Source organism: Pelodiscus sinensis, chromosome 3 (assembly GCF_049634645.1).
Source record: "Pelodiscus sinensis isolate JC-2024 chromosome 3, ASM4963464v1, whole genome shotgun sequence".
In the NCBI taxonomy this organism is placed as follows: domain Eukaryota; kingdom Metazoa; phylum Chordata; order Testudines; family Trionychidae; genus Pelodiscus; species Pelodiscus sinensis.
Window position 1 is genome coordinate 28,257,045 of NC_134713.1, and position 19,463 is coordinate 28,276,507.

Genomic DNA, 19,463 nt, shown 5'->3' on the forward strand with positions numbered 1-19,463 from the left:
TTATTACCTCAAGCAAGATGCATCCCCAAGATATTATATCATGTTTCTTCTACTAGTTTAAATTCTGTATTTATGGATGCTGAGCAAAATGCAAGTTTCATATACAGGCAGTCCCCGGGTTACGTACAAGATAGGGACTGTAGGTTTGTTCTTAAGTTGAATCTGTATGTAAGACGGAACTGGCGTCCAGATTCAGCCGCTGCTGAAACTGACCAGCGGCTGACTACAGGAAGCCCGAGGCAGAGTTGCTCTGCCCCGGGCTTCCTGGAATCAGCCGGAGATCAGTTTCAACAGGCTGAATCTGGACGCCAGTTCCGACTTACATACAGATTCAACTTAAGAACCCCAGGCATCCCCAAGTCAGCTGCTGCTGAAACTGATCAGCGGCTGATTCCAGGAAGCCTGGGGCAGAGCAACTCTGCCTCGGGCTTCCTGTAGTCAGTGCTGGTCAGTTTCAGCAGCGGCTGACTTGGGGACGCCTGGGGCAGAGCAGCTGGGGTGCTGCTGGGTTGCTCCTGTAGCGCCACTCCTCGGTGCTACTGGACCAACCCAGCAGCACCCCAGCTGCTCTGCCCCAGGCGTCCTGATTCAGCCGCTGCTGAAACTGACCAGCAGCGGCTGAATCAGGACGCCTGGGGCAGAGCAGCTGGGGTGCTGCCGGGTTGGTCCAGTACCGCCCAGAGCGGAGCTGAGGGACCAACCGGCAGCACCCCAGCTGCTCTACCACAGGCGTCTGGAGAAAAGCCTGGTCTGCTGGGGGGAGGGAGGGGGCGTACTAGCTGCGCCGCCCCCCCCCGCCCCCAGCAGGCCAGGGAGACGCGGGCGGCGGACCAAGACGCACCGCGGTCCCGCCGCCCGGGTCCTCCGTGGCTTTGCTCCGCGTCTCCCTGGTCTGCTGGTGACCAGCAGACCAGGGAGACGCGGAGCAAAGCCGCGGAGCACGCGGGCAGCGGGACAGCCCAGACGCGCCGCGTCTGTCCCGCTGCCGGCGTCCTCAGAGGCTTTGCTACCTGTCTCCCTGGTCTGCTGGTCTCCAGCAGACCAGGGAGATGCGCAGCAAAGCCGTGGAGCACGCGGGCAGCAGGACAGCCCAGACGCTGTCTCCAGCGGACCAGGGAGACGCGGAGCAAACCCCGTTCGTAACTGCGGATCCAACGTAAGTCGGATCCGCGTAACTCGGGGACTGCCTGTACTCACATGTAAAGCTCCAGGAAGTTTACAATACTATATAATGTTAATAGTAATCCTTTTAAATTAAACACAAGTTCTTAAGCATTTATTTTCACATATTTTATCAGCACTCTAAATAATCCTAGCATTCTTCTGCCATAGCCTCAAGATTATAACACCTTCTCAAGGAACTCTGTCCTCCGGTTTTGTAGCTAAGTCACAAGGGCCAAGAAGTGACTTAGTTCACAGCTGATGTCAAGGGCATTCCATAGATATTGGGTAGTGAAGTAGTACTAACATTTGTATTTTCTCATCTAAAATTGAACTGACACATTACCTATATGTATGTGATGCACCAAAAATAACTTTTTAAAAACAAATAAAATTATCACCATACCCCTTTCACTCCTTTTAGGTCTCCTTTCAGCAAACTGTCCAATGGAAAAGTGATTATGTTGTTCATATTTTGAATCTGTAACAAAAATTAAAGTTACACTAAAGATTAACAGAATATAATGAAAAATGTACATTCTTTTGTTTCACTCAATACTTGAATTTATTTTTTTCTTCCTAATACAGTTTAGCAAGTAATTATCAGTACAACCAGTATTTGAAGATATATACGTCACTGAATAAAGACACTTTGAAAACTTTAGAACCCATATGTGCAAACACTATCAAACATGCAAAGTGCCTCTGGTTGGGATGTTAGTAAGCACAACATCCAGTGGTGATTGCAAAATGAGACCATTAATTTCTGGTGTTTGTCTGTTTAAAATGTAATATAGTTTTTCTAGATTTAATATATTTTGGCCTATTATTGCTGATCATCTATTTTCCAGTCTTTTAAACCATACCAGTATAGAGTACTGTGTATATTTAACTTTAAGTATGCGAGCAGTCCCATTGAACTATATGGAACTATTTAATTCATATAATTAAAAATATATATCAAATCTTTGTAGGATCAAGACCTTATAGGTTATCAATTTAAGGTCAGAGATTGTCACCCTTAATCATGTTGACTAGTACCTTATCCTGCATTGAGCCCAATTTATATTGCCAGGAATACTAACAGAACAAGGTACTATTCCACTTTAAGGAAGCAGCATCTAGCCTTAGAATGTTTGGATATATAATGTACTAACATGCATTCTTAAAGGGCTAAGATTACAAAGAAGTATGCAAGAACAATTTATTTTAAAACAACAATATTACTTTTGAAAAATATAGTGAAGATTTTACAAAGACATAATATTTAAGAACAAGCAAAATATCACACACACAAAATAAGGAAAATCATTTCATTTAGAAAAGAAAAAAGACAGCACAATTTTTTTATTTAAATACCATACCATGAGCCACATTCACATAATATTTTAATTAAATAAAATAACTAAAGCAAAAATTAATATGTAAGATAATGGTACAGTAAAACTCCAGTGGTCCAGCATCCAATGGTCCGGCACTCCTGGTTCCAGATGGTGCCGGACCATCAGAAGTGCTCTGGGCAGCCGGACAATTGGAGCTGCTCCGTCCCCAGCTTCCCCAAGTCAGCCACTGGTCAGTTTCAGCAGCGGCTGACTTGGGGAAGTCTGGGGCAGAGCAGCGGGGGTGCTGCCAGGTTAGTCCCGCAGCGCTGAGGGGCGCAGCACCCCCACTCCACTCCAGACCCCTCATAGCCCCCCTTTCTATAGTCCGGCATATCTGATAATCCGGCACCCCCTGGGTCCTAAAGGTGCTGGATTATCAGAAGTTTACTGTAGCGGATTCCAGTAAACCTCTATAAAGGGTTTAATCTCATATGATTCAGGCACAATGTTCAGATGTGGGCCATGCTGTCTAGGCACTGTGTTAAATTTTAGCTTAGTGCAAATATACACATTGCATTGAGAGTAAGAGATGGTGTAACAGAACTGCATCAAGAAAAAAATATCATTTTTCTGTGTGCACTCCTCTCACACTAAACCTCAAATTATGCTATCTTTGTCATCTGTTCAAGTCTGAGCTCATCTTCTCTCTTCCCTGAATATCACTCCTCATTCTTTTAGCATCTTTTCTAAAATCTTTTAAAAGTGCTGTATGAAACTAAAGAACATCAGTGATTAAAAAGACGGTTTGCAGCATCTTGTATAGCATAAAACATAAAAGAACCTCTTTACAACTGAAACACCTTGGATGTTAAATTAATGTCAGTACATTCATTTTTTATGCCAAATGCTTCAATTTTTTTTTTCATACTGTACACAATTCATTGAGCAAGGAGATAAACCAAAAGGGTTTTCTTCTGGGGGGAAAGACGGAGGATGGATGGGGAAAAGATACTGAAAATACTTCAATCTGACATGCAAGGGGTGCGAAACTTTCAAATCAGTATAGTTTACCACAGTCTAAAGAAACATGAAATGCACACTAAGGTGCTGTATTGTATAAAAGGCATCAATACTTAAATAATAATACAGGCTGGATCTCCCTGGTCTGGCACCCTTGGGACCTGAGTGATCCCAAACAAGGGGATTTTGCCGGACCAGAAGAGGTCATTTCTACCCCCTACCACTGACCCCACAGCCTGGCTCCACTCCCAACTGGCCTTCCAGCTGGCTCCTCACCTGCTACCAACCCGCTGCCCTGTCACAGCAGATCACAGTCCCACCTCTGGAGCTTCCAGCTCCACCACGGCAGACTGCTGCCTCGCCGCTGGTGCTCCCAGCCCCACTGCGGCAGTGACAACCCTGCCAGCTTGTGCTTCTGTCACCAGAGCTCCTGGCGCTGCCCCAGCAAACTACTTCTCAGTCACAGGGTTTCCAGCCCCACGAGTCCTACTGCGGCAGCACTGGCTCTTCTGCAGCAGCCCGTGATCCCACCGCCAGGGCTCCCAGCCCAGCCACAGCAGACCTAGCCCACTGGAGTTTCCGCTGCCCTGCCACTGGCTCAGCCGAACTCTCTCAGCAGGGATCCCAGCTGCTTGGCCTCCTGTAGCCAGCCTAGCAAGTTCCTGGCCCCCACATGGCTCCTGCCTCTGGGACACTCTAGTCCAGCAACATCTGTGTAAAGTTTATTCAGAATACTATAGCATTCCTTAGAGACAGTCTCTTATAAACTCCATTTAAACAATCATTTGTAATCCACGCTCTTTTGAAGAAGATTTTCAAAGTAGGATACTTCCATAAGGGTGAAGAATTTATTCAGGTGTTATGAATTTAAGACTAGAAAAATTAAAGAAACACAGTCCAAGAAGTTTATGTTCATAAGTAAGTGATTTTCAAAAAACCTTATAGTTTGTGTTTCTTCATGCTTATATATTTAATAGTTTTTTGAAGTAAGAATTTAAACTTTTCCTGCTCAGTATCTGAAACTCAGGTAACAATAGACGTCTATATTTCTTTAGTTCTCCTTTTACAGAAAGCAAACAACTTCAAACTTCAGAGGTGTGGAGCACATCAGATAAAGAAAGGAGCTATCCATTGGGGCACATCCCTTGCCTACCTGCAGCAGAGGAAGAGGGATTTACCTGCTGGAATCCCCTTAGTCTCCCCTAATAAAAGATAACGAGACAATAGGAGGAGCCACCAAATTTCTCTGAGAGAGAAAATATATATTGGCACTCGGCCAATACAGAAAATTAGCAGGGCTCGACAAACAATGTAATCGACTTGCCCGTAGCGAGTAGATTACACTCCGGAAGAGCCGGCACAGAGTGATTTGTGCATGCACAGAGCGCAGAACCGCACAGCTGGTGAGCGGGGCTTGCCGCCATTCGGCAAGCCCTGAAAATTAGAATAATAAAATGAGAAGAATAAAAGACTTTGCTGCCAATTAATCACATGTGCTTTTCTTATCTACCATAAATTGAAGCAAGAAAAATAAACTGCTAACAGCAAGAAGCCAGAACAAAGCAACAAAATTTAGAAACACTGCTTTTCATTTTGCTGAAGGAAGATGAATATAATAATGAAATTACTCTCTTACAATCAGTTCTCATAATGATCTTAAAAGAGCCTGAACATGTCACACAAAACATACAGGTAGAGGCCTGCGCAGATACAAAATTGTATCTGGATCCGCATCCATACGTTCAAAAATGAGCCGTGGATATCTGCATTTTCCTCTGAGGATATAAAGTGGATATCAGCAAATCTTCAGTGTTCTAGATACAAATTTTGTATCTGCATCCGTATCTGCAAAAAATGAGCTGCGAATATCCACATTCACATCTGCGGATATCCACATCCGCAGATTTGCAGGGTTCTATCTACAGATTCTTCCTTGGTAATGGAGACCCAGACTTTTGGATTGAAAGTAGTATATAAATACTACCCTATTATTCTTATGCCATTAAACCACCCCATTTTGTAATTGTAGTAATTAATTCTTTTACTAGGAACAGTTGTTACTTTTTCCTGGTATAATATCGCATTTATTTGGCTTGATTTAAAAGTATCTTTAGAAACATACATTAATAATTTCAGCTTCTCCACTGCTATTTTATGAGTAGGTCTGCTAATTTCAGTAAATGATCCTATGCCAAGGAACTAACTCAAGTAGAAGTAGCAAAAACTGGCCCTTAATCTCAGAAATATCATCTCAGAAATATCATACCCCACATCTGGAGATATTCAAGTTCAATGTGAAATATATTTCAGTTGCTAATACATTCAAGGCTGCATTCTTTATCTCACCAAGATCATGCTTGGTGGAGCAGAGAGGGGACAGCATCAAGGAGTAGGGGGCGTGAATGGTTCACCAGTAGGGGCTGGAGGAACTCCCTGCCCATTGTGGGCAGGGAGTTTCTTCAATCCGATGGGGCCCACCAGTAGTCTGGTTGGTTGTGATGAGGGGCCACTCCAATCCAGCCACGGTGGGATGGCAGGCCATTCCCCCTTTAATCAGTTTTAATCCATTAAACAATGTTTAACCATTAACCAATAAAACTGGATTTTACATCCCTATCAGGGAGCCAATTACTGCTGGATGCTCCCCTAAGTTAACATCAGCTGTAAAGAGTCCCCAGGAGACCACTGCTAGCTAAGCATAGCTGAAGAACATCTCACACTGGATATTTCTCCTTGCTGACTGCTATACAGAAACGTTGGGAAGGAGAACATAAAAGTTAGCTTTGATTGGCTCCATGAGGAATTGGGACTCATCCATCCTACAGGAATCACAGTCAGGAGGATGTTGCCAGCTTTCATTCTTTGACTGTGCCCTCTGAGTAATGCAAAACAAGAAGAGGGAGCAAAGAATCTGCGTCTTGCAATTTAAGTTTTTTATATTTGCATGTTCACTTTGTGCATGTAGAACAAATACAAAATGGCCCTCTCTTGCAAGACAGAGTGCTCTCAACGCCAAATGACTTCAGTAATACTTGACGTGCTCTGCATTTGCAGCATTGAACCTTTGTTATTTACAATCTGAAGAGTGCCAAAAATGGGCTATGCTCTTTACAGGCAAGTAAGAAGACCATCTGTTCTCCAAAAGCTTACAATCCAATTACATAATACAAAGGCAATATGTACAGGGAAGATAAAATCAAAGTGAACATGCAGTAGAACACAGATAATATTTGGTTAATTTAACAGTTTTAAATAGCTTTTTTGCTGCTGCCATTTAATAATGAACATTATGTGTTTCAACTGTGGATCTGAAGGAGACAAAGGTAGAGATGTGGAAAACTGGTTCAAGTCAAGGTTTGTATTCTTAGGGAAGTAGAAAACACTGGTCTCCAGAACTCTAAATTTTCTTCAACATAAACAATTGTAGATCACAAAAAATGCATACATCTGAACCGTCTAATACGTATAATTCTTTCTAATATAGTTCCAATAATAACAATGTCTTATTTTAGACCATTTCTTACCAAATTTTTGAAGAGAGCAGTCAACTCCTTTGTGAACACAGAAAATTTTAAAAATGCTGTCCCCAAACCTGGATCATCCCTACAGACACAGTTGCCTCCAAATTTCTCCAATGCTTGGGTGTACTGTTCTTCATTTTCCACATGAGCTTCAAAAGATCAAAACACAAAATTAACTCCAACAGCTACATGAACACATTACTGAAAGTTACAACTGTCTAAAACAAAGCTCCAAATCTTTCAAATGAACATTATCTCGATTAAATTATTTTACCTATCAACTTGATACTTTCAAAATGAATAAATACTTCTCAATCAAGTACGTTAGATTATGCACCAAAGTATGTTAGATTATTACCTTCTGTAATAAATTTTGTTTATGTTGTGTGACAGACCCAGCACAGCTGGCTACAATAGTTTGACGGAGGGTAGACATACCAAGACCTGGGTGAATGTGTTTCTGTTTCCTGAATAAACTGCTACAACCTAGCCAAGGAAGGCAGGCACCTGAGGCTAATTAAGAGCTTGCCTGTAGCAGCAGGCTAATCAGGCACCTTCAGCCAATTAAGGCCTGCTGGGTTACTTTAAGCTTTCCCCTCAGGTAAGGAAGGGGGAAGGAGAAGAGTGAAGTACTGAGATTAAGAAATGTGTTATGGAGAACTGAGAAAGGAAAGAGTACCAGGGTGAAGGTACTAGGGGAGTGTTGGGGGAAGTGGCCCAGGGAAAAGGCTGCTGTGTTGGGGCTAGAGCAGGGGTGGACAATAATTTTTCACCAGGGGCCACTTCAGAAATTTTTGAAGTGGTTCCAGGCTGCCCCGGAAGGGGTGGGGCATCAGGTGGAAGAGGCAGGGTCTCAGGTGGAAGAGGCGGAGCCAGAACACTTCCATGCTTCCCCAGCCACAGACCCTGATAGGTCTCGGGGTGGGGGAGTGCATAAAGTCTTTGCCCCAGCCCCTCCCCCAGAGAGAGCCACCAGCTGTCTGCGCCCCTGATGGTGGGAGGAGATTTTGCATGCTCCCCTCCACCTCCAGGCCAATCAGGGCTTGAGGGTGGGAGGGAGCATGAAAAGTCTCCTCCCACCCCAGCCCATTCCTGTAAGGAGCATGAAGCACTTCTATGCACCGCGTGTTCCCTGCAGGGCTAGAAGAGGCTTTGCGCATTCCCCCCTGCTCCCAAGCTCTGATTGGCCAGTGGGAGGGGAGGGGCATAGAGTCAACCACCAGGGTTGTCTCTAGGGTTACCAGATGGTTTAAAAAAAAATACTGGACACGCTTGATCTCAGACCTGGGGGGGGGGGGGGGGGAGGGGGGCGGAGACAAGCCGGGAGGGGAGCAGGACTGGCTGGAGGAGACTGGGGGAAGGGGGGGAACTAGCCGGCAGGAAGCAGGGCTGGCTGGGAGAGGGCTGAGGGGAGCAGAGCTGGCCGGGGGAGATCGGGGGGGGGGGGGGGATCTGGCCCAGGCACATGCACATGCAGATCCTGGGGTGTTGCCCATCCCGTGCACAGCCCCAGTGGGGCACACGGGTGAGTCTGGTCTTAGGGATTCTATCCAACCCCGGCTCTGCCCCCCTCCTCTCTACTGCGTAGTTGTGTACTGCCTGGCTGGTAGACATGCTCATGCAGTATGAGCATGTCTACCAGCCAGGCAGTATGCAACTACGTACTGATACTCATGATCAAGGCTCGACAAATCATTGAATCTACTCGCCCATGGCGAGTAGATTTCAGCCGGTCGCCCCGTTCACCAGTGGCACATGCATGAGCAATGCGGGTCTCGCGCATGCACAGTGCGGGGTTGGAGAGTGGATTTCGCCGCTGTTTGTCAAGCCCTGCTCATGATAATAATAAAAACTTAATTAGAAAATACCAGACATTTTCTCAATTTGTTTCTCAGACAGAAAGCTCAAATATCAGACTGTCAGGTTCAAAACCGGACACCTGGCAACTCTAGTTGACTCTAAGCTCTGCACGCTCCCTGGCTGTTAGTCCCTGATTGGCCTGGGAGCAGCAGGGGCTCCGCAGGCCAGATCAACTCACTTGGTGGGTTGGATTCGGCCCATGGAGGTCCTTTTGTCCGCTCCTGGGCTAGAGCAAAAACCCCGTCAATTGCTGCTACCTAGAGTCCCTGGGCCAGAACCCGGAGTAGTGGGTGGGACTGGATTCCCTCCAACCCTCCCCAAATCAACATTAAAAAATCCTAGAAAGGGAGGGTAGGATTACAGAGGACTTTCCCTCTAATCCTTTGACTTTGCAAATGCGGAGAATGGCTCAGTGAGCTGTGCTCTGGCCTCTAGAAAAGATAAGAGGCAATGTGGAGGATCCTAGTGAGCCTCCGAGGCATAGAGTAATTGCCTAGAAGCGCAGGACCCATGGGGCATGGCCAGAGCTTTGCCACAGTTGTTTGATTAAAACACTGGAATTTGTTTTAGGCTAGATCAGTAAAAAGTGCAATTTTTTCCCGCCCAAGAAATCCCATTATTTTTTCTGGAAGAGAAAAACTTGTATGAAATCACATTGCAGAACAGGAGGGGGATGCGGGGGGGGGGGGGGGGGGAGTGTCTGTGAATTGATGATATTAGAGGTAGGGAGAGTGGGATGTTTGTGAGTTAATGGTATTAGAGGTGATAATTGGGGAAACTGTCTTGGTAATGGGTGAGATAGTTCAAATGTTTGTTAAGTCCTTGTTGGAAAGTGTCGAATTTTAACATGAATGACAGTTCAGAGGATTCCCTTTCAAGTGCAGATGTAAAAGGTCTTTGTAGCAGAATGCAGGTGGTTAAGTCATTGAGAGAGTGTCCTTTCTGGTTAAAATGGCAAGAAACTGTTTTCTCTTTGTGATCTTGTCTGATATTTGTTTTGTGGGCATTAATCCCCCTCCTGTTCTGCAATGTGATTTGTCCTTTTCATATTTGTTCATTTTTTTTAATTGTATCCTTTGGTATATTTGGTTGTGACTACTTTCTTCCACTATTTGATCTGAGGAAGTGGGTCTGGCCCACGAAAGCTCATCATCTAATAAACCATCTTGTTAGTCTTTAAAGTGCTACATTGTCCTGCATTTTGCTTCAACTACCCCAGACTAACACGGCTACATTTCTATCACTGTAGCTCAGCAGTTTCTCTTTGAAGTCTGGTCCTGAAGTTTTTTTGCTGCAGGATGGCCAACAGGCAGCAACAGGCAATTAGCCAACAGGCAGCCCAGCTCAGTTGTGGCTCGCACCGGGTGTGGAACCAAACCCCACTGCAGCTCTGCAATTTAAAAGGCAGTAGGAGCCAGGCAGCCTGGCCCCTAGGTCCTACTGTGTTTTAAACTGCAGAGCCGCAGAGGAGTTTTGTCCTGTGCCCAGCGTGAGTCGGTACTGAGCTGGGCTCTCTGCCCAGTCAGTAGCAGCCCCGGTGTGCGGGGGTCCCAATGGGGATTTGAGAATTCCCACACACAAGGACTGCTGCTGCAAAGAAGCCCCTGCCTGCAGCCAGGTCGCTGTAGTCAGGAGCTGCTTCACAGCAGCAATCCCTGCCCATGAGAGGTCCTAACTTCCTCCTGGGACACACTGTGCACTGGGACTGCTGCCGCAAAGCAGCCCCTGCCTGCGGCCAGGTCACCACAGCCAGGGGCTGCTTTGCAGCAGCAGCCTCTGCCCGCCCACAGCGAGCCCTCCACAGGGCTTGAGCAGCCCCCTGCCCGTGGCAGGCAGCAATCTTCTCCAGACTCCGTCGGTTAACTGGAACTGGTAAACATCACCTGGTTAACTTTTCACATCCCCAGTCTGTACATTGCCTAGCACAATGGGGCCCTGATCATGACTGAGGTCTGTGGATACCATGGTAATGTAAGTATTAAACATTATCCTTCCTGAGTCTCAAATCAGGTTCTTCTTGATCCAAAGGAGACAACTGATAGTTGACTCAAGAGAGAGTCTTCTCCTGTTTAAGTGAGTAAAAGTTATACTAAGCATATATCAATTTCAAGCTACCTCCCTTAACTGGGACTCTGTGGTCCAGCAACATTCATGATACCCCCACAATGGATGTTCTTGAACTACAGAATCCAGGTATATAAGCAGGTTGGACCACAGGGCAGGAGTGGGGGAGGAGGGGAATGATTCAGCCAGGAGCTCCATGTTGGGGGGGGGGGGGGGGTCGCAGCAGGGAGTTCTGGCCACTGCTTCCAGGCAGTAGCAGGGGGCAGCTACAGTAGCTGTGGAGCCCCAACAGCTCCAGAAGCCCCGGCAGCCACAGAATTCCAGAATGGGGAGCCATGGCCAGATCGGCAGCAGTGGGGCTCAGATGGAGTCCTCGCTGGGGGCAACACGGGCCATGTTGGGAGGGACCACCGTCGTTTGGCAAATCCCCTTGTTTGGGACCAGTCAGGTCCCAAAGGTGCTGGAGGAGAGAGGTAAAACCTGTACTCTTTACTTGTTACAGCCAGCATGCCCAGGTTACAGTTTTGGTGGCTTTCTGGATCAAATTATTGAGAACTTCAGGATGAGAACAAACCGACTATTAAAACTATCAATTTGTATGCACCTAGATAGAAAATAAAGTGATAAGTAACAGTCTGCAAGGATTTTTAAAAATGCCAAAAACTAATTTCCTTCTGACAAGGTAAGCGACTTAGTGCATAGGAAGAAAGCAGTTGATGTGGCACTGTGACAGAAAAGGTATTTCCTCTAAATATTTTGAATGAATACTGTGTGTGCTTCAAAGTCCCTCATATGCTACATCAGTGTTTCTTAAACATTTTGAGATCACGGAACACCAAACAATATATATATATTTTTAATGTGGAACACCTATGAAAATGTTCTTAAAAAAAAAATTGTTGTCACACAAAAAAAGACAATCAAAGAAGAGGTCACGGCACACCTGTGAGTTGTTCATGGAACACCAGTGTTCTGAGGAACATCATATATATAGTAGCCCAGTGTTTGAGTCTGTAATGCCAAAATGCTGGCTGTTCCCTCTGGGGGGCGCTGTTGCCTGAAATGCTGGCTGTTCCCTCTGGGTGGCACTGTTGCTGAAATGCTGGCTGTTCCCTCTGGGTGGCCCATGCTGCATGGGGAGTGCGGGGCCCAAACGGCCGCTTGCTTCCCCGCGGTGGCCTGGCTGAGCGGTGCAGAAGTCAGCCGAGTGCCACGGTGGGAGGCAAAGGGAGGCGGGGCGGTGATGTGCGGCATGACAGCAGCTCCAGGCCCCGCCCCCTAGCCGTGAACATCACCACCCCGCTCCCCTTCACCTCCCACCGTGGCACTCAGCTGACTTCTGCGCCACTCAGCCAGGCCGTCACGTGAGAGCAATTGGCACAAGCGACCGTTTGGGCTCCGCGCCCCCCATGCAGCACGGGGAGTGCAGAGCCCAAAAGGCCATTTGTGCGCCGCGGTCCCCCGAGTGAGAAGCAGGAGGGGGAGGAGAAGTGAAAGAGAGAGACAGAGAGAGAGGCAGGAGGCGGAGGAGAGCTGAAAGAGAGAGGGGGGGAGGCAGTAGAAGGAGGAGAGGAGAGAAAGAGAGAGATGGAGAGAGAGACCGGAGGCTCAGGAGAGAAGACTGACGTGGAGGAGAGACCATAAATCCCATCTTATGACGGGCTAATTGGCTAGTGGTTTAAGAAACACTGTGGTACATTGTCACCTAATGGGTGTAAAATGGTTGTTTATCTCCAGCAGGCTACCACACTGATAAGACTGATGCCTGGCTGTCTGTGGCCTGCTCCTTGTCATTGGAGGCTCCTTGGAGACAGTGATAGAAATGTAGCCGTGTTAGTCTGGTGTAGCTGAAACAAAATACAGGACAATGTAGCACTTTAAAGACTAACAAGATGGTTTATTAGATGATGAGCTTTCGTGGGCCAGACCCACTTCCTCAGATTAAACAGTGGAAGAAAATAGTCACAACCATATATACCAAAGGATACAGTTAAAAAAAAAAGAACACATATGAAAAGGACAAATCACATTTCAGAACAGAAGGGGGATGGGGGGGGGGGAGGAAGGTAAATGCCTGTGAGTTAATGATATTAGAGGTGGGGAAGGGGAGATGTCTGTGAGTTAATGGTATTAGAGGTGATAATTGGGGAAGCTATCTTTGTAATGGGTAAGGTAGTTGGGGTCTTTGTTCAGCCCCCTGCAGAGAGTGTCGAATTTTAACATGAATGCCAGTTCAGAGGATTCCCTTTTAAGTGCAGATTTGAAAGTCTTCTGAAGTAGGATGCATGTGATTAGGTCATTGAGACAGTGTCCTTTCTGGTTGAAATGGCAAGAAACTGTTTTTTCTTTGTGATCCTGTCTAATGTCTGTTTTGTGGGCATTGATTCTTTGGCGAAGTGTCTGAGACGTTTGTCCAATGTACATAGCAGACGGACACTTTTGGCACATGATAGCATAGATTATATTTCTGGATGCGCAGGAATATGTATTCTTGATCTTATAACTCACTTGGTTAGGCCCAATAATGGTGTCAGCAGAGTGAATATGTGGACAAAGCTGGCAATGGGGTTTGTTGCAAGGGAAAGTACCAGGGTTGGTATTAGTGTGGTATGTCCTGTGGTTGTTGGTAAGAATCATCTTGAGGTTAGGTGGCTGTCTATAGGAGACTATGGGTCTGTCTCCCACAGATTCTTGGAGTTTAGTGTCCTGTTCCAGTATAGGCTGTAATTTATTGATAATGTGTTGGACAGGTTTAAGTTGGGAGCTGTAGGTGATGACAAGTGGTGTTCTATTGTTGGTTTTCTTGGGTCTGTCTTGAAGTAGATGGTTTCTAGGTATTCGTTTGGCTCTTTCAATTTGCTTTTTTATTTCTCTGGGTGGGTAGTTGAGACTTGGAGACAGTGGCAAGCTAAACACTAGAACAATTGCTACTTAGCAACTAATGACCCTGCCCACACCATCTGCAGGAAGCCAGCCACTTTTGATCAGCTGGACTACAAAGGACTGAGGAGGGGCCAAGTGGGATTGGCTGGGGAATCTGAACAAAGAGGACACTTTTTATGCTATGTCCCAGAAATCTAACAAACACTACTATGTTTACAGTGCTGGCTGAGAGTCATTACAGGTGTTGAGGATGGAGGTGCATTGCTCCCTTTGGGTGTACAAGTCTCTTTCAGGTGGACTTGCTGCAGAGTGCTCAGAGTGTGAAGTCTAAGAAGGTGGTAAAACCAAGTGGCTTAACCTAGTAAAAGAATAATACCCTAACCGGGTCTGGTACACTAAAGGGACTCTTCCAGAACACTGGACCTATGTATCTATGACATATATATCTTAATTTTAGTAGGGCTTTTGACAGTCCCACATAACATTTCAATGAGCAAATTAGGAAAACATGGTCTAGATGAAGTTACATAAGGTGAGTACAAAACTGATAATTACTGTTTGAGCATGATTTTTAAATCAATAGTTTTCTGTCAATCTGGAGGGCATATCTAGTGGGTCCCACAGGGATCTGCCCTGGACTGGTATTATTCACCATTTTCACTAATTACTTGGATAACACATTAGACAGAGAGTATGCTAACTGGATGAAATGAAGCTCAGAAAGGTCACAAGCACTTTGGAAGATAGGACTAGAATTCAACAGACTTTAAAATGGAGAATTGGTCTAAAATCAACAAGACACGTGGAAATTACTAGACTTAAGAAGAAAGAAAAACAAATGCACAGCAATAAAATGGGGACTAATTGGTTAGACGGTAATACTACTGAAAAGGAACTGGGAGTTACAGTAGATCACAATCTGAATAGGAATATTCTTAATATATAAACACATTCACTCACACTAACCTACACAATGCACACACAGATATTTCTTTGCATTTTTATCCTCCTTAATTGGTGAAAACTTTTTTGTTTCATAAGTCACCAGCAACAGAAGACTAGAGTTCTTTGGATTTGTTCTCATTTGTAGTTCACAGCAATTACAGCTGGGAAAGGGAATAAAATAATCCAAAACATTAAATAATCTAGTTCTCTCACAGCCAGGGCAGAATCACTGTCTAGAACAGGACTATTCAACACGCAACCCACGGCCCACATGCAGCCCGCAGCCCATTGGTTTGCGGCCCATAACGCAGTTTGGGTCTACTCACCACACAGCCCACAGGTGGGAGCCAAAACAAAAAAGTAGTCAATATAATGGTCTTCTGTTGATACGCATTTTAGTAATTAAATTCCTGGACTGTCACTGCTCATTAAAAGTTCTGTCATATGGGTGGAAATCGGGTAAATACTGCATTTTATTAATCTCAGCAGAACTGACTTAAATGGGGCCTGTGTGTTGTGTAGTTTTGCCTTAATCTTTGTATCATGCCCGTCAGTGTGAAAGAAGCTATTTGTATATATTTACATATATATTTGCATTTACATGCAATCACACTTAAGTTGCAGCCCTCAGCATGTACCTTGAGTATCACTGTGGCCCCCAGGGCTTCCAAGGTTGAGCAGCCCTGGTCTAGAATATATCTGGAAGGGAGGAGCACATAAAACACTCCCTGCATTAGGAGTTTCCTGCGCAGTAAACAGATTACTGTTTAAGTCTTCTTGCTTCAAACACAAAGAAGTTTTCAGAGAAACAAACCATATGGAATTAAAATGTACTTACCCAGCCCAGACAAATTTATAGCTTTTACTGATTTCTTCATTTTATAAAGAACAGTTCGGTCAACATCCAGAGCCTAAAACAAAAAATTTGAATAAATGAATGCAAATTACAAAACAGCCCTTGGTCCAGTTATGTATTGTTATTGTCCTGCTCTACCATCTTGTCCAACTCTATTTCATAATGATTTAATAAAAAGATTTTTTTTTTTAAATCATCAGCACCCTCTTATCTGCAACTCCCTGCCACACAGACTTCTGTAAGGGTATGTCTACACTGCAAAGTTAATTCAAAATAACAGCCGTTATTTCGAACTATCTAAATAACGTCTATACATGCAAACCGCTATTTCAAAATTAATTCGAAATAGCGGAGCGCTTAATTCGAATTTGGTAAACCTCATTCTACAAGGAGTAATGCCAAATTTGAAATAGCTATTTTGAATTAAGTGCTGTGTAGACACTTAATTCGAAATAGGGGGCCTCCAGCCCTTCCCAGGGAGCTCTGGTAACCACTCTGGGCACAACCAAGAAAACTTACTCTCCTCTCCCCCATGCTCTGAGCCATTAAAGAGGTAGACCCTGGCCACAGTGCCTGTGCCAGCTCCAAACCTGCCAGCCCAGAGCCAGCAGTGGCCACTGGGGCCCCTGACCCAGTGGCCCCAAAACATGAGCCAGCAAGCCACTGGCAGCCAGCCCTCCACCACTCCCCAGGAGCAGTCTGCCAGCTCCCAGGAGCCTGACAGGGGCTGGAGAAGGCGGGCGCCTTCCTAGTCCAGTGTGGAGATCATGGACCTTATTCAGGTTTGGGGGGGGGGGGAATGCCCCCAACATCCATGATCTCCGCACTAGATGGAGGAATGCGGCCATCTAAGGCACGATAGCTGCCAGCCTGGCCACCAAAGGCCACATGCGAACCCAGGAGCAGGTTTGCATGAAAATCAAGTTGGTCTGGTGAGACCCCCAACCCTGGGCCCTGAGCTTCCCCTCCCCCTTCTTCCCCTTGTTTCCCCCTTCCAGCTCCCTCTTCTCAGGTTTTCCCCTCCCCTCTCTCTTCCCCTGTCCCACCTCCTTTTCCCAGTCTTCCCAGAGGTTCATCCTTCCCCTCCCGCCCCCGTTTTATTCAATAAAGCCAGTTTCTATTTTTGAACATACGTGTCTTTTATTTGACATCAGGAAGGGGGGCTAGGGAGAGGTAAGTGGAAGGACATGAGGGAGGAATGAGGCATGAGCCCCCGGTGGGGAGGACCGGGATGGCTCTGAGGGCTTCTCAGGGTGGACGCTCTCCCGCAGGGCCTCCTGGTTCCTGACAGCCCCCCTGATGGACCACCCGGATGGCAGCCTGCAGCAAGTGCAGCCGGGCTGATGGCAACAACCTAACGAAAGGCACCGGCATGCCCAGAGGCAGCTCTGGCTCCATGTGGCCGAGTGCTGTGGTGTCCCAAGTGCAGGCACTCAGGGCACTCGAAGACAGGACTGCTTTGCTGTCCCTCATCGAGGTAGACAAGCAAGCGGGGAACCCTGAGAACTGTCTGTCCGGGGCGGGGGGTGGGGGGGGACGAGTAGGGTCCCTTTAAGCACGGAGCTCAGTTAGCCTCAGGCAGAAGCCCCACACACTAAGTCCTAACCTGATGCCCTGCCAGCCTTAACTTTGGTTCAGGGTCCACTCAGCGTGGACACGCTATTTCAAAATAGCAAAAAGCTATTTCAAAATACTTTTTGTGTATACATGCGTTATTTCGAATTAGCTTAATTCGAATTAACTATTTCAAATTAAGTTAACTCAAATTAACGCTGTAGCATAGACATACCCTTAGTGATCAACACAGGTAAGCCAGTTTTGCTCTAGTGTTAATATTAGTTAAATATTCTCAGTAAAGCTCTTCATCCTGTATTAAATCATTATTAAAGATGATGCAAGCATTTTCAATACACCCTATACTTTGATGCTGGTGAAGAACCAACAATGTCACTCCTCTAGCAACAAAATTAAAAATTAATGTTCGTTTTCCCAATATAGTTAATTAGTTGCACTTCTGACCACAAGAACTTTCTGACTGCTGTGCTGAACAAAAGATATAGCAGATATTTTAACAATACTATGACTTGGTCTTTCACTATGACAACATAAAATTCACTTTAAAATAATATCCAAGACACTGTAGTACCCCTAACAAATGTCTTTCAAAGTGTGATGGGGTGTTATCCACCTCACACCAAACGGAGGGAATTGCCTCAGCCAAGCTGGCTGAAAGGGTCCCACCCCCACAGCTCTGTTGAGCATGCTCCCAGTGGAGGCAGAGTATAAAAGACTCCGGAGCAGCCCAGTCTGGGTGGACTGCGGAAGAGGAAGGAGCTCCTGCTAGAGTACGTGGGGGAGGGATAGCTCAGTGGTTTGATCATTGGCTGCTAAACCCAGGGTTGTAAGCTCAATCTTTGAAGGGGCCATTTAGGACTCTGGGGCAAATCTGTCAGGGATGGTACTTGGTCCTGCTGTGAAGGCAGAGGACTGGACTTGATGACCTTTCAAAGTCCCTTCCAGCTCTATGAGATAGGTATATCTCCATATATTACAGCCCTGACACCACCACAGCGGAAACAACCACCACCGTGGCCGCAACAACCAAGGTAAAAGAGATGACCCAAGGAGACAACACCAGCAAGACGTGATGGGGAAGAACCACCAACCTGTAATGGTAGGAAGTAGCCCAAGGCAGGGAATTGATCTCTGGGTACTTAGCAGGCAGTGGATTGTGCCACTGCCAACAGGGCCCTGGGCAGGGATCCAGTGGAGCAGGAGGCCCCGGGTTCCCGTAGCTGACCCACGTGGGGTAAGTCTTTCTGCATGCCTGTGGACTAGGCCTCTGGGCCATATTTTTCCTCACAGAGGGGATCTGCTTATGAACTAGGCCTCTAAGCAATATTATTTCTAGCAAAGGGGACCTGGATATGGACTCTGGCCACTAGGCTGTGTTACCCTGCCCAGAGTGACTTAGGGTGCGGACTTAGGCCCGAAACCCCTCCACCCTGAGTAAGGGGGCAGAGATATAGGCAGAGCCAGACATGGGATCTGGTGGATGGTCTTGTGGGAGGGCCCCCACCCTTACGGGGATTAGACCTGATGGGCATCCCGAGACAGGGCACAAGTTGACACAAAGGAAAAAATAAAGGCAGCAAACCTATTGCCTGCAAAACTGAAGGTAAAATACAGTAAAATAATTTGAAGCCTGGAGTTGTTCTGGGACACAAAAGCAGAAGAACTTGTGTTCATCAAAACAAAGCAAAACATATTGAAAGCGCAGAGACATGGGGCCTAATCTTCAGAAGTGGTAAGTACCCCAATATATCACTGAAGAATAGTATTACATATACTCTTAAGCCAAAGATCAGGGCCTTGAGATTTTCTACAAAAATATTGTGACAGATTCATAATGCATAACGAATGTGTGTACTGATGACCTTGTAGCAGCCCTATGGGTGTCTTGGATCAGGACGTGAGCCAGGAAAGCTGCTGAAGAGGCCTGTGCCCTAGGCCAATGGGCTCTCGCAATCAGTGGCAGAAGGACCCCCACTAGGTCATAAAAAGTGTGACTGCACAATGATACAGCTTGAAATCCAGTGTGTGGAGACAGGATGTCCTCTAATCCACTTAGTCACAGAGACGAACAGTTGGGTACATCTCCAGAAAGGGTTAGTCTAGTTCAGGTAAAAATCTAGGATCCTTCTCACATCTAAAGTGTGAAGGCAGATCTCCTCACTCAATAAGTGGAGCTTGGGACAGAGGATGAGCAGGAAGATGTCCCAATTCGTGTAAAAAACAGAAACCACCTTGGAAAGGAATGCTGGGTGTGGC

At 46.1% G+C, this 19,463-nt stretch overlaps 1 protein-coding gene across 2 annotated transcripts in view; it reads right to left on the reverse strand.

The window, feature by feature from the left end:
• ASAP2 (ArfGAP with SH3 domain, ankyrin repeat and PH domain 2) overlaps window positions 1–19,463 on the reverse strand; it is a 180,548-nt gene that overhangs the window by 130,406 nt on the left and 30,679 nt on the right. For both annotated transcript variants that reach the window (XM_075923514.1, XM_075923513.1), the window contains exons 2-4: window positions 15,615–15,687; window positions 7,028–7,173; window positions 1,568–1,642 (exon numbers count right to left, since the gene is read on the reverse strand). In XM_075923514.1, the coding sequence (XP_075779629.1) occupies window positions 1,568–1,642; window positions 7,028–7,173; window positions 15,615–15,687 (294 nt within the window). The remainder of the gene's footprint in view (window positions 1–1,567; window positions 1,643–7,027; window positions 7,174–15,614; window positions 15,688–19,463) is intronic.